The 23,177-nt window shown below is 41.7% G+C and overlaps 1 protein-coding gene across 2 annotated transcripts in view; it reads left to right on the top strand.

Moving 5' to 3' along the window:
* The window catches only part of adcy8 (adenylate cyclase 8 (brain)), a 251,836-nt gene that overhangs the window by 175,606 nt on the left and 53,053 nt on the right, over positions 1–23,177 (top strand). Inside the window, exons 8-10 of one of the 2 annotated variants that reach the window (XM_035800598.1) lie at positions 11,780–11,977; positions 18,658–18,758; positions 19,374–19,575. In XM_035800598.1, coding sequence (XP_035656491.1) covers positions 11,780–11,977; positions 18,658–18,758; positions 19,374–19,575 — 501 coding nt within the window. The remainder of the gene's footprint in view (positions 1–11,779; positions 11,978–18,657; positions 18,759–19,373; positions 19,576–23,177) is intronic. The other variant, XM_035800597.1, reaches the window with a different exon arrangement.

Below are 23,177 nucleotides of genomic sequence, written 5' to 3'. Positions count from 1 at the left end.
GCAGTGTGGTTGAGATTGCATCGTCTGTGGACCTATTTGGGCGGTAAGCAAATTGGAGTGGGTCGAGGGTGTCAGGTAGGGTGGAGGTGATATGGTCCTTGACTAGTCTTTCAAAGCACTTCATGATGACGGAAGAGAGTGCTACGGGGCGGTAGTCATTTAGCTCAGTTACCTTAGCTTTCTTGGGAACAGGAACAGTGGTGGCCCTCTTGAAGCATATGGGAACAGCAGACTGGGATAAGGATTGATTGAATATGTCCGTAAAACAACTGCCAGCTGGTCTGCGCATGCTCTGAGGGCGCGGCTGGGGATGCCGTCTGGGCCTGCAGCCTTGCGAGGGTTAACACGTTTAAATGTTTTACTCACCTCGGCTGCAGTGAAGTAGAGTCCGCATGTTTTGGTTGCGGGCCGTGTCAGTGGTACTGTATTGTCTTCAAAGTGGGCAAAAAAGTTATTTAGTTTGCCTGGGAGCAAGACATCCTGGTCCGTGACGGGGCTGGTTTTCTTTTTGTAATCCGTGATTGACTGTAGACACTGCCACATACCTCTTGTGTCTGAGCCATTGAATTGTGACTCTACTTTGTCTCTATACTGACGCTTAGCTTGTTTGATTGCCTTGCGGAGGGAATAGTTACACTGTTTGTATTCAGTAATTTTTCCGGTCACCTTGCCCTGATTAAAAGCAGTGGTTCGCGCTTTCAGTTTCACGCGAATGCTGCCATCAATCCACGGTTTCTGGTTTGGGAATGTTTTAATCGTTGCTATGGGAACGACATCTTCAATGCACGTTCTAATGAACTCGCACCGAATCAGCGTATTCGTCAATGATGTTGTTAGCCGCAATACGGAACATGTCCCAATCCACGTGATGGAAGCAGTCTTGGAGCGTGGAATCAGATTGGTCGGACCAGCGTTGAACAGACCTCAGCGCGGGAGCTTCTTGTTTTAGCTTCTGTCTGTAGGCAGAGAGCAACAAAATGTCGTGGTCAGCTTTTCCGAAAGGAGGGCGGGGCAGGGCCTTATATGCATCGCGGAAGTTAGAATAGCAATGATCCAAGGATTTACCAGCCCTGGTTGCGCAATCGATATGCTGATACAATTTTGGGAGTCTTGTTGTCAGATTAGCCTTGTTAAAATCCCCAGCTACAATGAATGCAGCCTCAGGATATGTGGTTTCCAGTTTGCAAAGAGTCAAATAAAGTTTGTTCAGAGCCATCGATGTGTCTGCTTGGGGGGGAATATATACGGCTGTGATTATAATCGAAGAGAATTCCCTTGGTAGATAATGCGGTCGACTTTTGATTGTGAGGAATTCTAAATCAGGTGAACAGAAGGACTTGAGTTCCTGTATGTTGTTGTGAACACACCACGTCTCGTTAACCATAAGGCATACGCCCCCGCCCCCGCCCCTCTTCTTACCAGAAAGATGTTTGTTTCTGTCGGCGCGATGCGTGGAGTAACCAGCTGGCTGCACCGATTCCGTTGGCGTCTCTCAAGTGAGCCATGTTTCCGTGAAGCAAAGAACGTTAGTCTCTGATGTCCCTCTGGAATGCTACCCTTGCTCGGATTTCATCAACCTTGTTGTCAAGAGACTGGACTTTGGCGAAAAGTATACTAGGGAGTGGTGCGCGATGTGCCCGTCTCCGGAGCCTGACCAGAAGACCGCTTCGTTTCCCTCTTTTACGACGTCTTTGTTTTGGGTCGCAGGCTGGGATCCAATCTGTTGTCCTGGGTGAAAGGCAGAACACAGGATCCGCACCGGGAAAGTCATATTCCTGGTCGTACTGATGGTGAGTTGACATTGCTCTTATATTCATTAGTTCTTCCCGACTGTATGTAATGAAACCTAAGATGACCTGGGGTACCAACGTAAGAAATATCACATAAAAAAACTGCATAGTTTCCTAGGAACGCGAAGCGAGGCAGCCATCTCTCTCGGCGCCGGAAGTCTTATAACATGAGATCCTCTCTAAGCTTTATAGGAATGTGGCTCTGAATATAAAATGGCCACACCTCCACCTTTGGCATTTTTGTATTTCCTGTAGATGTTATAACCATGTATTGCTACCACTGTATCATCAAATATATCATATAAGAGAGCTTCAGAGATATGAATGTGATGTGTTACTAGCAAATTATTGATTTCGTGAATCTTGTTTCTTAAGATACATATGTTATTGTGGGATATTTTTAACACTTTTCTGGGATGCTTGATTGTTTTTGTTGCTTTACTGGGAATCTTAGCAGATGTAGACATGCTCAGGTTATTTAGCCCTGGGTCGTTCCTCTTTTCAGTTCGCTGCTGCGAGCGACTGGAACGAGGTGCAAAAAACGCTCAAACTTTTATCTCCATTTATACACTTATCTCCATCTCTTCAAAGACTCAATGATGAACACTCTTACTGACAGTTGTGGCTGCTTTGTGTGATGTATTGTTGTCTCTACCTTCTTACCCTTTGTGCTGTTGTCTGTTCCCAATAATGTTTGTACCATGTTGTGTTCCTACCATGTTGTCATGTTGTGTTGCTACCATGCTGTGTTGTCATGTATTGCTGCCATGCTAGCTTGTTTTCTTAGGTCTCTCTTTATCTAGTGTCGTGGTGTCTCTCTTGTCGTGGTGTGTTTATTGTTCTATATTTGTATCCTATTTCGAATCCAAGCCCCGTCCCCACAGGAGGCCGTTTGCCTTTTGGTAGGCAGTCATTGTAAATAAGAACTTGTTCTTAACTGACTTGCCTAGTTAAATAAAAACTATAAATAAAAAAATATGTTAGTGAGCTGCACACAGTGGACTTCCTGATATGGCACACTGCCTCCGTGCTAACAGTAGAACTCTTCCTGATATGGCACACTGCCTCCGTGCTAACAGTAGAACTCTTCCTGATATGGCACACTGCCTCCGTGCTAACAGTAGAACTCTTCCTGATATGGCACACTGCCTCTGTGCTAACAGTAGAACTCTTCCTGATATGGCACACTGCCTCTGTGCTAACAGTAGAACTCTTCCTGATATGGCACACTGCCTCTGTGCTAACAGTAGAACTCTTCCTGATATGGCACACTGCCTCCGTGCTAACAGTAGAACTCTGGTTCATAGGCACATGATTTCTGCGTACAATAGCTGTAGGATCAGCAGAGGCATTCAGGACAGTAAGAGGGACATTAATTAGGTTACTTACATTGTCTTCCAGCTCCCCTGGGATAATGTACATTTGCTGAAGCATTATGACAACTCAACGACACAATGGTAGACATTAAATGAGCTGGGCTTTGGTCAATGATAAGTCATTGTCTCAATGCAGCCTCATGAAAGTTCCCAAGTAGATCAGTTGGTAGAGCAAGTAGGGTTGCAAAGGGTCGCAAACTTTCGGGGTAAATTTCCTGAATTTTCCCGGAAATTTTCAATGGGAAGTTGAGCCTGGGAATTTGGGGAATTTTGCCTAAATTCATCAAAAACGTTAGCTTAAAACATTTAACCTTTTTGTGGGATACACATAAGGCAATTCTAGATCTTGTGGCATATTTTGGTTAAACTATCCCCAGTTCAATAGAATTGCAACCCTCTGCATGCACAGTGCATTCTTCCATCACATGTACAGCTGATTCTCAAGATCTTGCACACTAATGAGATGCTATTGATCCCACACTACTACACTGTCTGAGCCAAGGACTACATGCTTTCTGGTAAGTTTTGATTATAATACTGGGTGGGGTGAATAGATTTTACATTACATAGATGATTTTTTGTGAACTAGTAAATAGTAGCCTAAAGCAAAGTGTGTTTAAACCAATTCTAACTTGTTAACAATTTCTGCTAGTTAGTTTTTGCTACCATGTGGGTTTTAGCTTGCTTGAGCCTGCGTTAATTTTGAGGAGCGTTAATTTTGTTTAATTTTAAAACATTTATCTTACAAAGGAGTTGTTTTAATCTAACTACTTAACTATTTATCTGTACATGGAATTGTATTAGTTTAAAACTCATTTACTTCTAATCTTCACAGGAAAATACCATGGGCAGTATCTGATGTGTGGAGACATTTCACTGCAGCAAATGTAGATGGAAAAGCTGCGTACATTTGCAAATACTGTGCAAAATCATATGTGAAGAATGCAGCCAGGTGCATAAAGTTCCCTCAGCACTCACAACAACCTTTGACAAAAGTCCCTCTACTTCTATTTGAGGTGAAAATGATGAATCAGACACTTTATCGATAGCAACAGCTCATGGTCCTCCTGGAATCAGACGTTTTAATCAATGGATGAACCTAGTCAGAGAAATGCTGATGAATGTCTTGCTCGAGCTGTGTATGCAACTGGTTTACCTCTGATGCTCACAGGCAATGTATAATGGAAGAGATTTCTGAATGTTCTTCACCCAGCATACACCCCTCCAACCAGACATGCTTTATCTACACATTTTCTGGAGTTCAACGGAGTTCAAGTGATGGTCAAGCAAATTGTAGAGAAAGCAGACTGTATTGCAATCATCTCTGATGGGTTGTCGAATGCTTGTGGGCAAGGAATAATTAACGACACAGTCTCCATCCCTCAACCAGTATTCTACAAGAGCACAGACACAAGGGACAACAGACACACCGGTCTCTATATTGCGAATGAGCTGAAGGCAGTCAATGACCTTGGACCACAGAAGGTATTTGCACTGGTGACAATGCTGCAAACATGAAGGCTGCTTGGTCTAAAGTGGAGAAGTCCTACCCTCACATCACACCCATTTGCTGTGCTGCTCATGCATATAATCTACTCCTCAAGGACATCATGGCACTGAAAACAATGGATACACTCTACAGGAGAGCCAAGGAAATGGTTAGGTATGTGAAGGGTCATCAAGTTATAGCAGAAATCTACCTCACCAAGCAAAGTGAGAAGAATAAGAGCACCACATTGAAGCTGCCCAGCAACAACAGTTGGTGTGGTGTTGTCATCATGTTTGACAGTTTCCTGGAGGGGAAGGAGTCTCTCCAAGAAATGGCCATATCACAGTCTGCCGATATGGACAGCCCCATCAAGAGGATCCTCCTGGATGATATATTTTGGGAGAGAGTGGTAAGCAGCCTGAAACTCCTGAAACCTACAGCAGTAGCCATTGCACGGATTGAGGGAGACAATGCCATCCTGCCTGATGTTCAGACTCTGCTTGCAGATGTAAGAGAAGAAATCCGTACTGCCCTGCCCACTTCACTGTTGCTCCAAGCAGAGGAACCCGCAGTTCTGAAATACATCAAAAAGCATGAAGACTTCTGCCTGAAGCCCATACACACCTCAGCGTACATGTTGGACCGCAAGTATGCTGGCAAGATCATCCTGTCTGGTTCATCATCCTATGGTGTCATCACTACCGTGTCTCGCCACCTTGGCCTGGATAAGGACAAGGTTCTTGACAGTCTGGTGAAATACACTTCCAAGCAAGAGCTTTGGGATGGAGATGCAATATGGCAGTCGTGCCAACATATCTCATCAGCCACCTGGTGGAAGGGACTTTGTGGATCTGAGGCTCTTTCCCCTGTTGCCTCCATCATCCTCCAAATCCCACCAACGTCAGCAACCTCAGAGCGCAACTGGTCCTTGTTTGGGAACACACACACCAAAGCATGCAACAGGTTGACCAATACAAGGGTTGAAAATTTGGTGGCCATCTTGGCAAATTTGAGCCATCTGAGCAGGTCCAGGGAGAAGACATGGAAGCCTGAGAGGAAGACAACCAAAGCTTTATGAATTTACAGATGTATGTTGAAAACGTTTTTGGGAGATGCAATGGATCATTGGGGATCATTCAATATTCCCTTTATTTTCTTTTTCAGTGAAATCATCCAATGTGAAGAGCCAAATCAATTACTAACTAAATCGTTTTTAAAATTTCTATTGGAAGGATTTAATCATTTGCAATTATGTCTACTTATGATAATTTAAAAGGTTTATGTTTCTGTCTCCATATGATATGGTAAATATATCCAATGCAAAAAGCATATATTCCCATTAATTCCCACGGTAATTTTCCACCTCTGAATTTTCCCCAAAATGTGCAACCCTAATAGCAAGGCACTTGCAACACAAGGTTTGTGGATTCGATTCCCATGGGAGACAAATTTGAAAATGTATGTATTCACTACTGTTAATTGCTTTGGATAAAAACATCTGCTAAATGGTATTCTATATTCGTCTAAGGGAAACACATTGCGCCAATAGGGTTAACTCACTTGGTGGGAATTGTAACGTGGCTCATATTGAGAGGATCGCTATAACACTTAAACATTGATTCTTGAAGAATGTAAATGCCTCATGAGTTTAACTGTCATACCCCAGGAAATGATTGGAAGAAAGTCCGCTAGGACAGCAAGAGGGGGGTGAAGAAACAGAGTGAGGATAGAAAGGGATGTAGGAAGGCAGGAAAGGATGAATTAAGGGATCTTGTATAGGAGGAAAGAATAGAAGGGATCTTGGAGAGTGAATGGATTCCGACTGAGGCTGATGCAAAACTCACTGAGATCGACTCAACTTCTACTGATTCAACTCCTACTGACACAGACTGACCTACTGAGACTGAATAAACTCTTACTGAAAAGAACTCCTCTTTATACCTCAAGGTATAGGGGGCAGCATTTTCACTTTTGGATAAATAACGTGCCCAATCTCTAATTCCTGCTACTCATGCCAGAAATATAACATATGCATATTATTAGTAGATGTGAATAGAAAACACTCTGAATCATGTCTGAGTATAACAGAACTTATGTAGCAGGCAAAACCCCGAGGACTAATTGTTCAGATTTCTTTTTTTGCCTCTGAATGTTCCCTTAATTGTCTTTGCCAAGGGATATTTCATAGGAACCTGTTTTCAGTTCCTCTCGCGTCCACTGAATGTCACCAGTCTTTGGAATTTGGTTGAGGTTATTCATTTGTGCAACGAAGAAGAAGCACATCCTGGAACAACATTACACTATTGAGAGTTGCGCAAGACTTAAAAAGGAGCATGGTTTGTTTACTTGCTGTATTGAACACAGATAGCCCCGTCTACAATTTGATCGATTATTAACGTTTAAATATACCTAAAGTTGTATTTACAAAAGTAGTTTGAATTATTTTGCCAAAGTTTATAGGCAACTTTTGAAATATTCTGTAGTGACGTTGCGTTTTTTGGCAGCTGTTATTTTCTGGATCAAACTCGTCAAATAAATGGACATTTTGGATATATGGACGGAATTAACCTCTTGCTCCTACCTCCTACCTGATATATATGGACGGAATTAACCTCTTGCTCCTACCTCCTACCTGATATATATGGACGGAATTAACCTCTTGCTCCTACCTCCTACCTGATATATATGGACGGAATTAACCTCTTGCTCCTACCTCCTACCTGATATATATGGACGGAATTAACCTCTTGCTCCTACCTCCTACCTGATATATATGGACGGAATTAATTGAACAAAAGGACCAATTGTGATGTTTATGGGACATATTGGAGTGCCAACAAAAGAAGCTCGTCAAAGGTAATGCATGTTTTATATTTTATTTCACCGTTTTGTGTAGCGCCTGCAGGGTTGAAATATGCTACTCTCTTTGTTGACATTGTGCTATCATCAAATAATAGCTTATGCTTTCGCCGAAAAGCTTTTTAAAATCGGACATGTTGGCTGGATTCACAACGAGTGTATCTTTGAGTATCTTACATGGGTGATTTAATGAATGTTTGATATTTAAATCATTATTTGAATTTGCCGCGCTGCATTTTCCCTGTTCTTTTTCCAAGTGGGACGCAAGCGTCCCCTATACCATAAGAAGTTAATGAGAACGACTTTACCTCTACTGACAATGACTCAACTCTTACTGAGATTGACTCAAATCAAATCACATTTACTAATAAAGCCCTTTTTACATCAGCAGATGTCACAAAGTGCTTATATAGAAACCCAACCTAAAATCGCAAAAAAGCAAGCAAGTTTCTGGTTTGGCCACCAGCTGCATTAACTTCTTGACGCTACCCATTCCCTTAGCGGGATCATTTTCATCAGCAACCGCTGAATAGCATAGCGCCACAGGCAAATAATATTACTAAAACATATTCATATTCATGAAATCACAAGTGCAATATTGCAAAACACAGCTTAGCCTTTTGTTAATCCTGTTGTCTCAGATTTTGAAGTGATGCTTTACAGCGAAAGCAATCATACCGTTTGTAAGTTTATCGATAGCATATCATAACATTATGTACACTAAGCATTAAGTAGCTAGGTCACGAAAATCAGAAAAGCAATCAAATTAATAGTTTACCTTTGATCTTCGGATGTTTTCACTCACGAGACTCCCAGTTACACAACAAATGTTCATTTTGTTCCATAAAGATGATTTTTATACCCAAAATACCAACGTTTGTTTGTCGCGTTATGTTCAGAAATCCACAGGAACGAGCGGTCACCACAATGCAGACGTATATTCCAAATAATATCCATCATGTCCACAGAAACATGTCAAACGTTTTTTATAATCAATCCTCAGGTTGTTCTAAAGACTGACACCTTAGGGAAGCCATAGAAAAAGGAATCTGGTTGATATCCCTTTAAATGGAGGATAGGCATGCATAGGAACAGAGAGGTTTCAAAATAAGAGGCACTTCCTGATTGGATTTTCCTCAGGCTTTTGCCTGCAATATCAGTTCTGTTATACACACAGACAATATTTTTACAGTTTTGGAAACTTTAGAGTTTTCTATCCTAATCTGTATATATGCATATTCTAGTTTCTGGGGCAGAGAAATAGGCAGTTTCAAATGGGTACGTTTTTTTGCCAAAAATGAAAATACTGCCCCCTACACGCAAAAGGTTAAGTACTCCAGTGCATCTCCTCCTTTGAGATGTTATCCCACTCTTCCAGCAAGGCACCTGAAAGTTCCTGTACATTTCTGGGGGGAATGGCCCTCACCCTCACATCCAACAGTTCCCAGACGTGCTTAATGGGATTGAGATCCGGGCTCTTCGCTGGCCATGGCAGAACACTGCCATTCCTGTCTTGCAGCTAATCACGCACATAAAATGCGTCATGCTGGAGAGTCAGGCCAGGATGAGCCTGCAGGAAGGGTACCACATGAGGAGGATTTCTTCCCTGTAACACACAGCACTGAGATTGCCTGCAATGACAACAAGCTCAGTCCGATGATGCTGTGACACACCGCCCCAGACCATGATGGGCCATCCACCTCCAAATCGATCCCGCTCCAGAGTACAGGCCTCGGTGTAACGCTCATTCCTTTCGACGACAAACTCGAATCCGACCGTCACCCCTAGTGAGACAAATCCGTGACGTGTCAGTGAAGAGCACTTTTTGACCGGTCCTGTCTGGTCCAGCAACGGTGGGTTTGTGCCCATTGGTGACTTTGTTGCCGATGAGGACCTGCCTTACAACAGGCCTATTGCGGACAGTCTAAGCACTGATGGACGGATTGTGCGTTGTTGTTGCCATCCTGTACCTGTCCCGCAAGGTGTGATGTTTGGATGTACCGATCCTGTGCAGGTGTTGTTACACGTGGTCTGCCACTGCGAGGACATTCAGCTGTCCGTTCTGTCTCCCTGTAGCACGTTCTTAGATGTCTCACAGTACGGACATTGCAATTTATTGCCCTGGCCACATCTGCAGTCATCATGCCTCCTTGCAGCATGCCTAAGGCACGTTCATGCAGATGATTATAACTGTGACCTTAACTTCTCTGGGATATGTGGGATGGTAGCGACCCAACTGGCCAACATCCAGTGACAATGCAGAGCGCCAATTTCAAATAAATGACTATAAAAATTTAACTTCCATGAAATCACACATTCAATATACCAAATTAAAGCTACACTTGTTGTGAATCCAGCCAACGTGTCAGATTTCAAAAATGCTTTACGGTGAAAGCAAACTATGCTATTATCTGAGGACGGCACCCAAGCAAGCAAACAAACCATCAGACCATCATATTTCAACCCTCCTGGCGCAACACAAAACGCAGAAATAAAGATATAATTCATGCCTTTACCTATGAAAGAACTTCTGTTGGCACTTCAAAATGTCCCATAAACATCACAAATGGTCGTTTTTGTTCGATTAATTCCGTCAAATGTCCATTTTTATTTGACGTGTTTGATCAAGAAAAATCCCGGTTCCAATTCTCGAAACATGACTACAAAGTTACCTGTAAGCTTTGTCCAAACATTTCAAACCACTTTTGTAATACAACTTTAGGTATTTTGTAATGTAAATAATCATTAAAATTGAAGACCGGATGATCTGTGTTCAATACTGGAGGAAAACAAAGTTTAGCTAGCTTTCAGGTCACGAGTCTCTAACAAAGAGTACACTTCCCTCTACCCTCATTCTGAACAGTGTTACTTCTTCATGTCTCCAAGGAAAAACCTCAACCAATTTCTAAAGACTGTTGACATCCAGTGGAAGCGATAGGAACTGCAAGAAGGTCCCTTTAGAAATCTGGATTCCTAATGAAAACCCATTGAAAAGATAGTGACCTTTTCAATGGGACCAATGGGACCTGATTTGTCCTCGGGGTTTTGCCTGCCAAATAAGTTATGTTATAGTTACAGACATAATTCAAACCGTTTTAGAAACTGCAGAGTGTTTTCTATCCAAATCTACTAATACTATTCATATCTCAGCTTCTGGGCATGAGTAGCAGGCAGTTTAATTTGGGCACGCTTTTCATCCAAAATTCATGTTTGATTGCATGTTCATGAATTGTTTATGGTTCATTGAACAAGCATGGGAAACAGTGTTTAAACCCTTTACAATGAAGATCTGTGAAGTTATTTGGAGTTTTACTAATTATCTTTGAAAGACAGGGTTCTGAAAAAGAGACGCTTATTTTTTTGCTGAGTTTATATATACAGTGTATCCTTAAAAATGATGCTGATGCATAATTTCACCGGAAAAGCTGTCTGTCTCGTCCTGACAAGTTTCTTATCTATGGACTGGTGGAGATTGCAAATTAGGACACTCAGTCACAGTAAGAATTGCATTGTTGTTAGTTATTCTCAGTATGAGTTGAGTCATTGTCAATAGGAGTTGAGTCAATGTTAATAATAGTTGAGTTAGTCTCAGTAGGAGTTGAGTCATTCCCAGTAGGAGTTGAGTCAGTGCCCGTAGGAGTTAAGTCGGTCTCAATAAGGGTTAGGAGTTGAGTCATTCCCAGTAGGAGTTGAGTCAGTGCCCGTAGGAGTTAAGTTGGTCTCAGTAAGGGTTAGGAGTTGAGTCATTCTCAGTAGACGTTGTTTCAGTGTCAGTAGGAGTTTTTTCAGCATGTTGAGTCAGAGTCAGTAGGAATTGAGTCATTGTCAGTTGAAGCTTTGTTAAAAGAATGTTGTGGAGTTTTGAATATTTTTGATAATAATTAGGAAATGATGTGTATGCTATCTCCATGTTTGTCACTCAACATTTTTTTACAATGTTTTTGTTAATTTGGTAAGATGCGTTTTTTTGTTGTTTCTTTTGTATTGTTATGTGCTATATACCGATCATTAAGTATTCTAGACAACTGTATTCTACCTGTGTGTACGTGAACTTATTTGTTGTTGTCAACTGTTGCCGTCACAGAAATATTTAAAAGGAATGTGTTTGAGATGCATTCACTTCTGAGCCTGTGTATTTAATCGAGACTATTGCATTTTGATTTAGCTTGAGTTTTTATAACTTGTGTATGTATGTTTTCTTATTTTTGTAACCAAATTTAAACAGGACGGGTAGATGTATTATATTTGCATGTGCTTTCCCCTAGACTCTGGCTGCCCTAACAAGAAATTCTATAAATCTGCTTCCAAACCATCTCGCACAAGCTTTGCATATCCACTCTGGTCCTGAGGAAATTAACAAGGGAATAGAGAGTGCCATCGACTTACGGAGTGGTGATAAGTTGAGAAGAGAGCATATCAAGCCTTTCTCACTGATGTTTAAAGACTCCAGCCTGGAAGAAAAGGTAGCTGGGGTTAAGACAGATTTCCTCTTTTAATTTAACATCTATAGTAGATATAACTTTCAGAATCATTTATTTTTTTTATCATGAGTAAGCTAAAGGAACTTCACCTACCAACTCCCTCACTAATATAGAAGCATGTTTTTCATTTCTTAAACATAAAACTGCACACTTGCATGGGTCACGTCACATTAATTTTTGAGAGAACAGTATATAAAAGCAATCAAAAGAAATACATTGAGAAATATTTTATTTGTAAATAAATCTATTTGTATTAAAATGTCTGCAAGTTTCTAACTTCTACTTTAAGTAAAATTGTCTCTTAGACTCCCATTGACATCAATGCATGACAAAGTCAAAATGTTATTTAAACTGAAGTTAGGAGTCACGCCACAATGAATATTCTATTGATCAATACAACACATAGTAACAGTCTTATAGGTTGGGATTCAAACCAATGTCGATAAATGACATCGCACTACGATTGACTGTGATTCAGATGTGTAACTGCGGTACCAGCCAACAAATATATATATATATATTGCACACACAGTTGAAGTTGGAAGTTTACATACACTTAGGTTGGAGTCATTAAAACTCGTTATTCAATCACTCCACAAATGTCTTGTTAACAAACTATAGTTTTGGCAAGTCGGTTAGGACATCTACTTTGTGCATGACACGAGCATTTTTCCAGCAATTGTTTACAGACAGATTATTTCACTTATAATTCACTGTATCACAATTCCAGTGGGTCAGAAGTTTACATTCACTAAGTTGACTGTGCCTTTAAACAGCTTGGAAAATTCAAGAAAATGAAGTCATGGCTTCAGAAGCTTCTTGACATCATTTGAGTCAATTGGAGGTGTACCTGTGGAGGTATTTCAAGGCCTACCTTGAAACTCAGTGCCTCTTTGCTTGCCGTCATGGGAAAATCAAAAAATCAGCCAAGACCTCAGGAAAAATGTGTAGCCCTCTACAAGTCTGGTTTATCCTTGGGAGCATTTTCCAAACGCCTGAAAAGTACCACGTTCATCTGTACAAACAATAGTACGCAAGTACTGGTGCACTTCACAAAATAGATGGCATCATGAGGCAGGAAATTGATGTGGACATATTGAAGCAACATCTCAAGACATCAGTTAGGAAGTTAAAGCTTGGTAGCAAATGGGTCTTAAAAATGGACAATGACCCCAAGCATACTGAAAAGGTGTGTGCGAGCAAGGAGGGCTACAAACCTGACTCAGTTACTTACACCAGCTGTTTCAGGAGGAATGGGACAGAATTCACCCAACTTATTGTGGGAAGCTTGTGGAAGGTTACCTTAAACGTTTGACCCAAGTTAAACAATTTAAAGGCAATTCTACCAAATACTAATTTGGGGTATGTAAACTTCTGACCCACTGGGATTGTGATGTTCCAAATTAAAGCTGAATTAAATAATTCTCTCTACTATTATTCTGACATTTCACATTCTTAAAATAAAGTGGTGATCCTAACTGACCTGAGACAGGGAATTTTCTACTAGGACTAGATGTCAGGAACTGTGTTTTAAATGTATTTAGTTAAGGTGTATGTAAACTTCTGACTTCAACTGTGGGTGCAGTGACGTGGTGTTTTACAGGGTCAGCCATAGTGGGTCAGCACACCCAGGAGCTTTAGGATTAAGTGCATTGCTCATGGGCACAGCAACAGATTTTCATCTTGTCAGCTAGGGTATTCAAACCAACAACCTTTCAGTTACTGGCCCAACACCCTAACAGCTAGGCTACCTGCCACCCTAAATTTACAAACTGCTGTTTCCAAACGCTAACGTGTGGCACAAATCCCATTCAAGTCCTGGTACCGATATTAGAATTTTTCACAGATTCTGTTCAAATAATCTGTAAGTGATTTTGTTGAGCTTCACAATCAATTTTAAGTTATTCGTATGATTTGGAAATGATGCTCTAAATATGCTAATATCGGTACCATGACTTGAATGGAATTTGTGCCACAAATGCTTAAACGTTTCCATTTGGAAACAGTGCCAGGGAAAGTAGGAGTTGTGATTTGTTTTCTGTTACCGCAGTTATACTTCCGATATAGTGTAAACATTCAATTGCTGTGCAATGTTGTTGATCTGCATTGGTTTGAATACAGGCCTTTAGTCCTCATTTTGCAGCATGGCATATTTTGGCTTCTGTTAGATCAGATCTAGCATCTGCATACATTATTTGAAAACTATCCTAAAGGGGAATATAATTCAATTCAGAAATACCCTTTAAAACTGCACAGATTTTATACTTACAGTGTATTTGAATCAAGGACTGATATCTAATTTAAATAATTCAGAGAATAACTTGATACTTTTTTTTACTGATAATTTTAGGGTAGGTAGCTAAAGTGTTTTTTTTTTACCAAAAGGCTGATTGACTTTTCCAAGAATGAAGAATCTCTTTAAGTTTACTCATGACCAAATATCCATGGACCTGTTCTCCTTTAATACCTTGTTGAAAAAGTTGTTCAGCTTTTTCACCGTTTTATTTTTCCTTCTTACATTTTATTCAATGACTAAAGTCACTTTTCTACACCCTTGACCTTTTCAGTTGACCTTTGCCCCTTACCTGTGTTTATTCCCTTGTATTGTGCAACCGTCTTAAGCTAAACATTTCAATTTCATTTTCTGCCCAATGCCCAGTGAGTTGCTTTTGAATGTCCTTATTTTTGGTCAAGTTGTGACAATCATGAAGCATCCTCTTTCTAATTTCCCCAGCACCCTTTGAGGAAGAGACAGAGAGAAAGGGGGCAGTGTGTCAAGGTTAAAATAGTTTGTGTTTTTACATTATTTTTTATTTCTATTAATTTTAAAATGTATAAAGTAGTTTGTTTTCAGATCTGATTTACTAATTTTTATTTAGTATAAGTTTTATGAAAAAAAAAACGTTTTAGTGTTAGGGACAGAAAGTTTGCCTATGTGTGGGTGACTAGGAGCCATTTATGTGTTTCTGCTTTTCTGTGGATGTCACATCTTGCCACTCTGGGGCAGAAATGCATAAGGGAATTTGTCAGGTCATAGGGTAGGTTTAAAGGTAGACGGTAGTAGTGGGTCAATGTCCACAGTAAGAGGCTAAACTTCTCCACTCTCTTGGTCCCCGGAGCTACCGTGTTGTAGCAGCGTAAAGTGCACCGTTTCACCTGCGCAGATACTGTGTGACTGCGAGAGTCTTGTGTCATGCTCGACTCATTGGGTGTGTTCGAGTAGTAACGCTAACGAAGGCAACTAGACGAAAGTCGAGGAGTGAAGTCGGGGAAAGTGCATCTGCGACAGTCAAAAGTCGGACACTGGTAGGGGTTTTCCAACCAAGGCAGTGTCAACATAGCCGCTATTGTTTATAAAGGTTGGTCTTTATGAATGTAGAAATAAACTCACACTCACAAACTTGAAAACATAATGTGTTAATTGGTTAGAGTTAAATGTTATTTGTATCCCCTGTTCTGCCTGTAACTTTAGAATTGTGACGGTTACGGTTTCAGTCACATCTTTAGTCACATGGGTCAACCAAAAACACCCTAAATATTGGTTGACAAATAATGACTCTCACTAACCAGGCGTTGCCTGCATGGTGCAGTTGGCGAGAAGCAACTGTAGTGACTTGAAGGCGACTTCATCAAAAACGGCAAGACCTGATCACCGGGTTTTTGTCACGTTCATGCAGTCAACATGTAGGCACAAGTTGGAAAAATGTTTATTCCCATAATGCAAGACACTTTGAAAGGCAGTGACCAACGATGGTCACCGACTAGACAAAATATATCCGCTCGAACTTGCCCAATATCTGCTTTGCTGCTCTTGGCAACATCATCTTGTTGAGTCTACCTTTAAATTATAAAGTCAATGGGTGTGTTCGAGCAGATCACTTTTGTCAAATCGGTCACCGCCTTTCAAAGTGTGTTGCATTATGGAGATACAGTCGACATGTTGGCGCAAGTATGAACTTTACAAAAACCATGTGATCGAAGGTCATGAAGTTGTGCAGTTGCTCTTCACCAACTTCATCCTGCAGCCATATCTTACATTGTGGGAGGTTCTATAGTCAACCAATCATTAGGGGCCCAATCCCTAATAGACCCCTAAATCCTATGCCTTTTGCCCTTGTGGAGATCTGAGAGGATTTGACAGGTGTAAGAAATATGGTAATAGCCCTCTGATAGGCTATGTGGAAGTTTCACCATGTTGCTTATACACACACATACATACAGACACACACACACACACTACATACACGCGCACACATGCATACTGACGCTACATACACACACACGTTCATACTCACCACATACACTGCTGCTACTGTCTATCTATCCTATTGCCTAGTCACTATACCCCTGCTATAGGTATATAGCTACGTCAATTACCTCGTACCCCTGCACATCGACTCGGCACTGGTACTCCCTCTATATAGCCATGTTTTTTTTTTAAATTGTTATTGTTATTCGCAGTGTATTTATTCCTTGTCACGTTCTTTTTTTAATAAATGATTTATCTTTAACTCTATACTGTTGGAACAACACCTGTAGTTTTGGAAGCATGTGATGAATAATCTCCACAAGTGCATAGGGAGTAGGGTTTAGTTTGTGATTGTGTCTGGATAGATACAAATGAATATGATATTTGAGTCTTTCTCCCTCTCACTAATTGATTGTAAAAATGTACACACATATTATTTCAGTTTAGGGTGGGGGGGTACTTTTATAAACAATGGCAATACTACCATTTTGGTCAGAGCTTTACTGTTGGAAAACCACATTAGTGTCCGACTTTTGGCTGTCGCACCTCCCCCGATTTCACTCCTCAACTTTCGTTGACAGTCGGTTGCTTGAGCCTTATCATTCAAACGCGTCCAATCTCAAGAGGACGTGCCAGATTCAGAAGCTTGAAAATCCCATTCGAAAAATAGTTAGAAAACCCCATTTGAATTTTGCCCAACAGAAATTTTATTTTTTATACTGAACATGTTATGTTTTTTTAAAATATATTTTTTTAATTAAAATTTTTCGTTTTAGTTTCAGTTGTAGACTGAAGAAAAATATACACGCAACATGTAGTGTTGGACTCATGATTTCATGAGCTGAAATTAAACATCCCTGAAATGTTCCACAGGCATCAAAAGCTTATTTCTCTCAAATGTCGTGCTCAGATTTGATTACATCTCTGTTAGTGAGTATTTCTCCTTTTCCAAGGTAATCCATCCACCTGACAGGTGTGGCATATCAAGAATCTGATTAAACAGCATGAACATTACACAGATGCACCTTGTGCTGGGGACAAAAAAAAGTCCACTCTAAAATGTGCAGTTTTGTCACACAACACAATGCCACAGATATCTCATTTTTGTTTGGCACGCTGACTGTAGGAATGTCCACCAGAGTTTTTGCCAGATAATTGAATGTTAATTTCTCTACCATAAACCGCCTCCAACATCGTTTTAGAGAATTTGGCTGTACGTCCAACCGACCTCAGGCCACGTGTAACCACACCAGCCCACGTGTAACCACACCAGGCCACGTGTAACCACACCAGGCCACGTGTAACCACACCAGGCCACGTGTAACCACACCAGGCCAGAACCTCCAAATCTGGCGTCATCTGCACCTGAGACCAGAAAACTGGACAGCTGATGTAACTGAGTATTTCTGTTTGTAATAAAGCTCTCTTTTGGACAACAACTCATTATGATTGGCTGGCCTTGCTCCCCAGGGGGTGGGACAGTCTCAAGTGGGTGGGCCTGTGCCCCTGCCCAGTCATGTGAAATACATAGATTAAGGTCTAATGAATTTACTTCAGTTGACTTATTTCCCTATTTGAACTGTAACTCAGTAAAATCATTCAAATTGTTGCATGTTGTGTTTACATTTTTGTTCGGTATAGTTAACTATAATAACCTAATAGGGTGTCATGGTGCGAGAGGTCAAAGGGCAAATCCAGTAATTATAGGACAGAGATTTCTCATACATGTCAGCCAGCTCTGCATGGTGACTCACCAGCAACGATATGTGAAGGCGTGGACAGTATATTAGCTAGCAGGCGCTACTAGTATTTAGCATCGCTTGCCACCGCTGCTAATGCTAACAACCCAACGATATGTGAAGGCGTGGACAGTATATTAGCTAGCAGATGCTACTAGTATTTAGCATCGCTTGCCACCGCTGCTAATGCTAACAGCCCAACGATATGTGAAGGCGTGGACAGTATATTAGCTAGCAGATGCTACTAGTATTTAGCATCGCTTGCCACTGCTGCTAATGCTAACAGCCGTTGCAAATGCATTTGTTTTGACAGTATTGCCAAACATAACAAATTGTACACACAAAATCCAAACACTATTCGTACATGGAGTTTTCCTCTTTGTTCCGTGACCTTAACTAGTTGTGGTTGTGGTGGTTTAGTATCTTGCTTCTTGAATAATCACTTTACAGTACCCAACCTCTGCCTCATCCCCAGAATCCCCAGCTAACCTCCTTCTGCTCTCCTATTTCTACCTCTATCCCTCTAACGCTTGTGGTGGACCTGTGACGTGACTGTCTGTCGTGGCATTGAAAGGTGGAGCTAGATATTTTCATGTGGCCTTGTGTGTCTCTTAAACCCCTCTCTCTTCTTGTTTTTTTCTTGTCTTTCCTTCTCCCTTCCCTTCACTGTGCAGTATTCCCAAATGAGGGACGAAGTGTTCAAGTCCAACCTGGTGTGCGCCTTCATCGTGCTCATCTTCATCACGGCCATTCAGAGCCTGCTGCCTTCTGCCAGGTAACAGAGGGACAGCTGTAGGATTGCAGAATTCCGGTAATATTCCTAAAGTTTCCAGGAATTGTTCAACCTGGATTTCTAGAAAACCTGGGCATTTTTGAAAAGTTACCAGAATATTACAACACTGGGGGTGGGGGAGAGGAAAGTGGATGAGGTCGACTCCTGATATATACACTTAGAATAAGGATACTACTTATAAGTGCACACTCATTTGAAGTGCGCTACAGTTTTCCATTCCCCAATTCAATAAACATTTTAATTGGTTTAGATAATGGCGTGCTCTAGTTTGTTTCACTGGTCTATTGTCTTACGTCAGAGTGATGACTCCACCCATGGCAATGCGGTTGAGTAAGAATGAAGAGACAATGGCACATAGTCTTGACAGTCTCGACCTGTCAGGAGTCGTCTATAGTTCAATCAAATCCCATAATGTGATTAATGCTTTCCCACCTTCAACGTTGCTGCAACGATCACATCACCAACTCTTTTCACTGTTTTCACCAGTATTTAATTGAAACATTATACTGTCGCCATACATTTTTCAGCGGCCTTAGTGTTATTGTCCAGGGCTGCGATTGGATCACTTTGTCTACCTTCCATTGCTCATGTCTGCAGGATGGTTACCATGGTGATCCAGTTTTCCGTGCTCATCGTCCTGCACTCATTCCTAGTCCTGGTGACCACGGCGGAGGACTACAAGTGTCTGCCGTTGGTCCTGCGAAAGTCCTGCTGCTGGATCAATGAGACATACATGGCCCGCAACGTCATCGTCTTTGTCTCCATCCTCATCAACTTCCTGGCGGCCATGATCAACATTGTGAGTTTAGCCAGACATTTACACAGCAGATGTGCATAAAGAGGGTGGCCGGCATCCATTCTCTAACCACAAATGCCTGTTTCCTAAGTTAGGTTTATTGTAGCTTGCTTTCCGTTACTGTTCTATAAAAAAAAGAGATCTGCATTTGCACAGTATACAGTTGTGGCCAAATATATTGGCACATTTGCAATTTATTTAATAATAATTCTCTATTCTCAAATAAGTTTAAAAAAAAGTCAAATAAAGTCAAATGTTCTTTGTCACATGCGCCGAATACAACAGATGTAACCTTAACATGAAATGCTTACTTACAAGTCCTTAACCAACAATGCAGTTCAAGAAAGAGTTAAGAAAATATTTACTAAATTAAAAAAAATTAAAAAATTAAAAAGTAACTCAATATAAGAACAATAAAGATGCTATATACAGTTGAAGTCGGAAGTTTACATACACCTTAGAAAAATACATTTAAACTCAGTTTTTTCACAGTTCCTGACATTTAATCCTAGTAAAACCTCCCTGTTTTAGGTCATGTCAGAATAATAGTAGAGAGAATGATTTATTTCAGATTTTTCATCACTTTCCCAGTGGGTCAGAAGTTTACATACACTCATTTAGTATTTGGTAGCATTGCCTTTAAATTGTTTAACTTGGGTCAAACATTTACGGTAGCCTTTCACAACCTTCCCACAATATGTTGGGTGAATTTTGGCCCATTCCTCCTGACAGAGCTGGTGTAACAGTCAGGTTTGTAGGCCTCCTTGCTCGCACATGCATTTTCAGTTCTGCCCACACATTTTCTATATGATTAAGGTCCTTTCATGATCTGGACGGACTATAAGAACTTGGTCTCCATTCAAGAAGCCAAAAGTTGTTTTTTAACAGGTTCGATTTCACACTAGCCTTTCGCCCAGGATCCAAGAATCAGAAAGCAGACACCTTGTCCCGGTAACACAATGTCTCTAACGAGGAGAGGAACTCCGAGCCCAACATCCCCAGCTCATGCATTGTGGCCCCTGTGATATGGAGTATTGGGACCACGGTATGACAAGCCGGGACCCAAGAACCTGACTCCAGCATGGGTCCCACTTTATGTTCCACGATCAGCCCGTTCTCAAGTGCTACAATGGGGACACTCCTCTAAAATAACTGGGCATCCAGGGGTTAATCAGACACTGTAACCGTTTTCTTCCGCTGAAGGAGAGGAGGACCAAAATGCAGCGTGGTTAGTGTTCAACATCTTTAATATAGACAATAAACGAGAACACTACAAAACAACAACAGTGAAAACCGAAACAGTCCTATCTGGTGCAATGACACAAAGACAAAACGACAATCACCCACAAAATACCCACAGAATATGGCTGCCTAAATATGGTTCCTAATCAGTGACAATGATAGACAGCTGCCTCTAATTGAGAACCAATCTAGGCAACCATAGACCTACACACTACCTAGAAAGGAAACAGCCCCATAAACATATAAAAAACCTGAGACCAGACAAAACACATAAATCCCCCATGTCACACCCTGACCTAACCAAAATAATGAAAAGAAAGATAACTAACGCCAGGGCGTGACACACTGGAGTTCCTGAGGCAGAAATTATGGAGGCCCAACATGTGAGATCCTGTTCTACCTGTGCCCAAAGCAAGTCCTCATTACAGCGACCGACTGGGTTGCTCCAACCTCTGCCCATCCCGAGCCGGCCCTGGTCCCACCTGTCCGTAGACTTTATCACAGTGTTACCTCCATCCCAAGGGCTTACCACTATTCTGGTGGTCATGGATCGGTTCCCCATTTCCTCGCCTTACCCAAGTTTCCCTCAGCGAAGGATACCGCTGATCTCATTATTACCCATGTCTTTCGACTACACAGACTTCCCCATGACATTGTCTCAGATCACAGTCACACGAACTGGAAGGCCTTCTGCTCATTGTTGGGGGCGTCGTTGATTCTCTCCTCTGTGTTCTAATGGTTAAACTGAACAGGCCAATAAAGAGCTGGAGAAGTTCCTCCGCTGTTTCAACTCCACTCAGGCCAGCAACTGGAGCAAGTTCTCGTCTGGGCGGAATATGCACATAACACTACCGAACTCGTCCCCTGGACTGTCGCCATTCGAGTGTGAGTTCGGCCTCTTCCTGAACAAGAGGCCGACACGGAGGTGCCATCAGACGAGGCGTTAATTCGACAATGTCACTGCACCTGGATCAGAGCGTGATACTCCTTGCTCCACTCTTCTGCCCGACACCAACGCCAGGCAAACCGGCACCAAAGGCCAGTTTGGCTCCTCCGACTGGGTCAACAGGTGTGGCTCTCCACCCGTGATCTTCCCTTAAGGGTGGACTTGCGGAAGCTTGCTCCACGCTACATAGGACCATTCAAGATCCTGAGTCGCATCAAACCGGTCGGTCACCTATCCTCTCCAGCTTCCCAGGTCTATGAGGGTCTGTCCATCCTTTCCCGTCTCAAGATGGTAAGGGTCAGTCCCTTCTCTCCCCCCACACCTGTCCCTCAGCCCCCTCAACTTGTGGATGGCCGCCCAGCCTACACAGTCCGGCATCTGTTGGAGGCTTGTCAGGTTCGAGGCACCCTGCAGTACCTGGTGGACTGGGAGCGCTACAGTTCTGAGGAGCGGGCTTTGGTGCCTGCCCGGGACAAACTGGATCCGGGACTTGTTTGGGACTTCAACAAACTACATGGTGGTCATCCTGGCTCCACGGCTGGAGCTGCTCCTATAAGGGGTGGGAGGTACTGTCATGGTTCCACCTGTCACCAGAGGGCGGCAGAGACCGTCCTAGAGACATTAACGACACTCAGGTGTGTCCTATTACTCATTATGATATCCCTTTTAAACGAGGTGTGTTTTTTTCTGGTTTCCTTTGCAGTAGCTTGAATTGTTTACCATGTGTGTTTGTTTCCTGAGTGAGTTTGAGACTTAGTGTTTTTTTGTTTTTTTCAGTGTACTGTGATCCTGAAGCTACTTTATCAGTAAAGTATTTATGTTTATCCTTAACCACTGATTCCTTGCCTGGTCTCTTCTCTACACCAACCTCACAACGTCACAGTTTTACAGCACAGTCAGAGCTGGTTTGGTAAGGGGTTCTCAATGGTATTGTGCCAGTTCAATTCTACGAATGGTTCTTTGCCCAGCAATAGATTCACAGCTGACCCTACTGACCGCAATTTACCTTCTGCAGGCAATGTTCTTCTCTTTTCAGGATCAGAGCAACATTGCTTGCAAGTCATTACTTCCATCAAAGCTTGTGAAATATTCATCATTAGTCTGCGAGGTTGCAAGGTCTACGTACTGTATGCTTTTAGCACACAACAGCCTAGAGGCACACAACAGTGAACTGATTGAGAAAGAGTTTTGTAGCTGTAGAATAAAGGAAAGCAGCATGAACTACAGCTGTAGGATTGCAGAATTCCGGTAATATTCCTAAAGTTTCCAGGAATTGTTCAACCTGGATTTCTAGAAAACCTGAAATAGGGAAAGCAGGACAACTAATACATTCTGCTGTTTACTCATTTACCTTTTGCTCTTATCAATTTATAAATGACTGTGTGTAATTTATATTGGGGGGAAAAACAGCAAGTAG

This window comes from Oncorhynchus keta, chromosome 23 (assembly GCF_023373465.1).
Source record: "Oncorhynchus keta strain PuntledgeMale-10-30-2019 chromosome 23, Oket_V2, whole genome shotgun sequence".
Taxonomy (NCBI): domain Eukaryota; kingdom Metazoa; phylum Chordata; class Actinopteri; order Salmoniformes; family Salmonidae; genus Oncorhynchus; species Oncorhynchus keta.
Note: the sequence above shows the minus strand (reverse complement) of the source record. Positions and strands in the feature narration are given on the sequence as shown.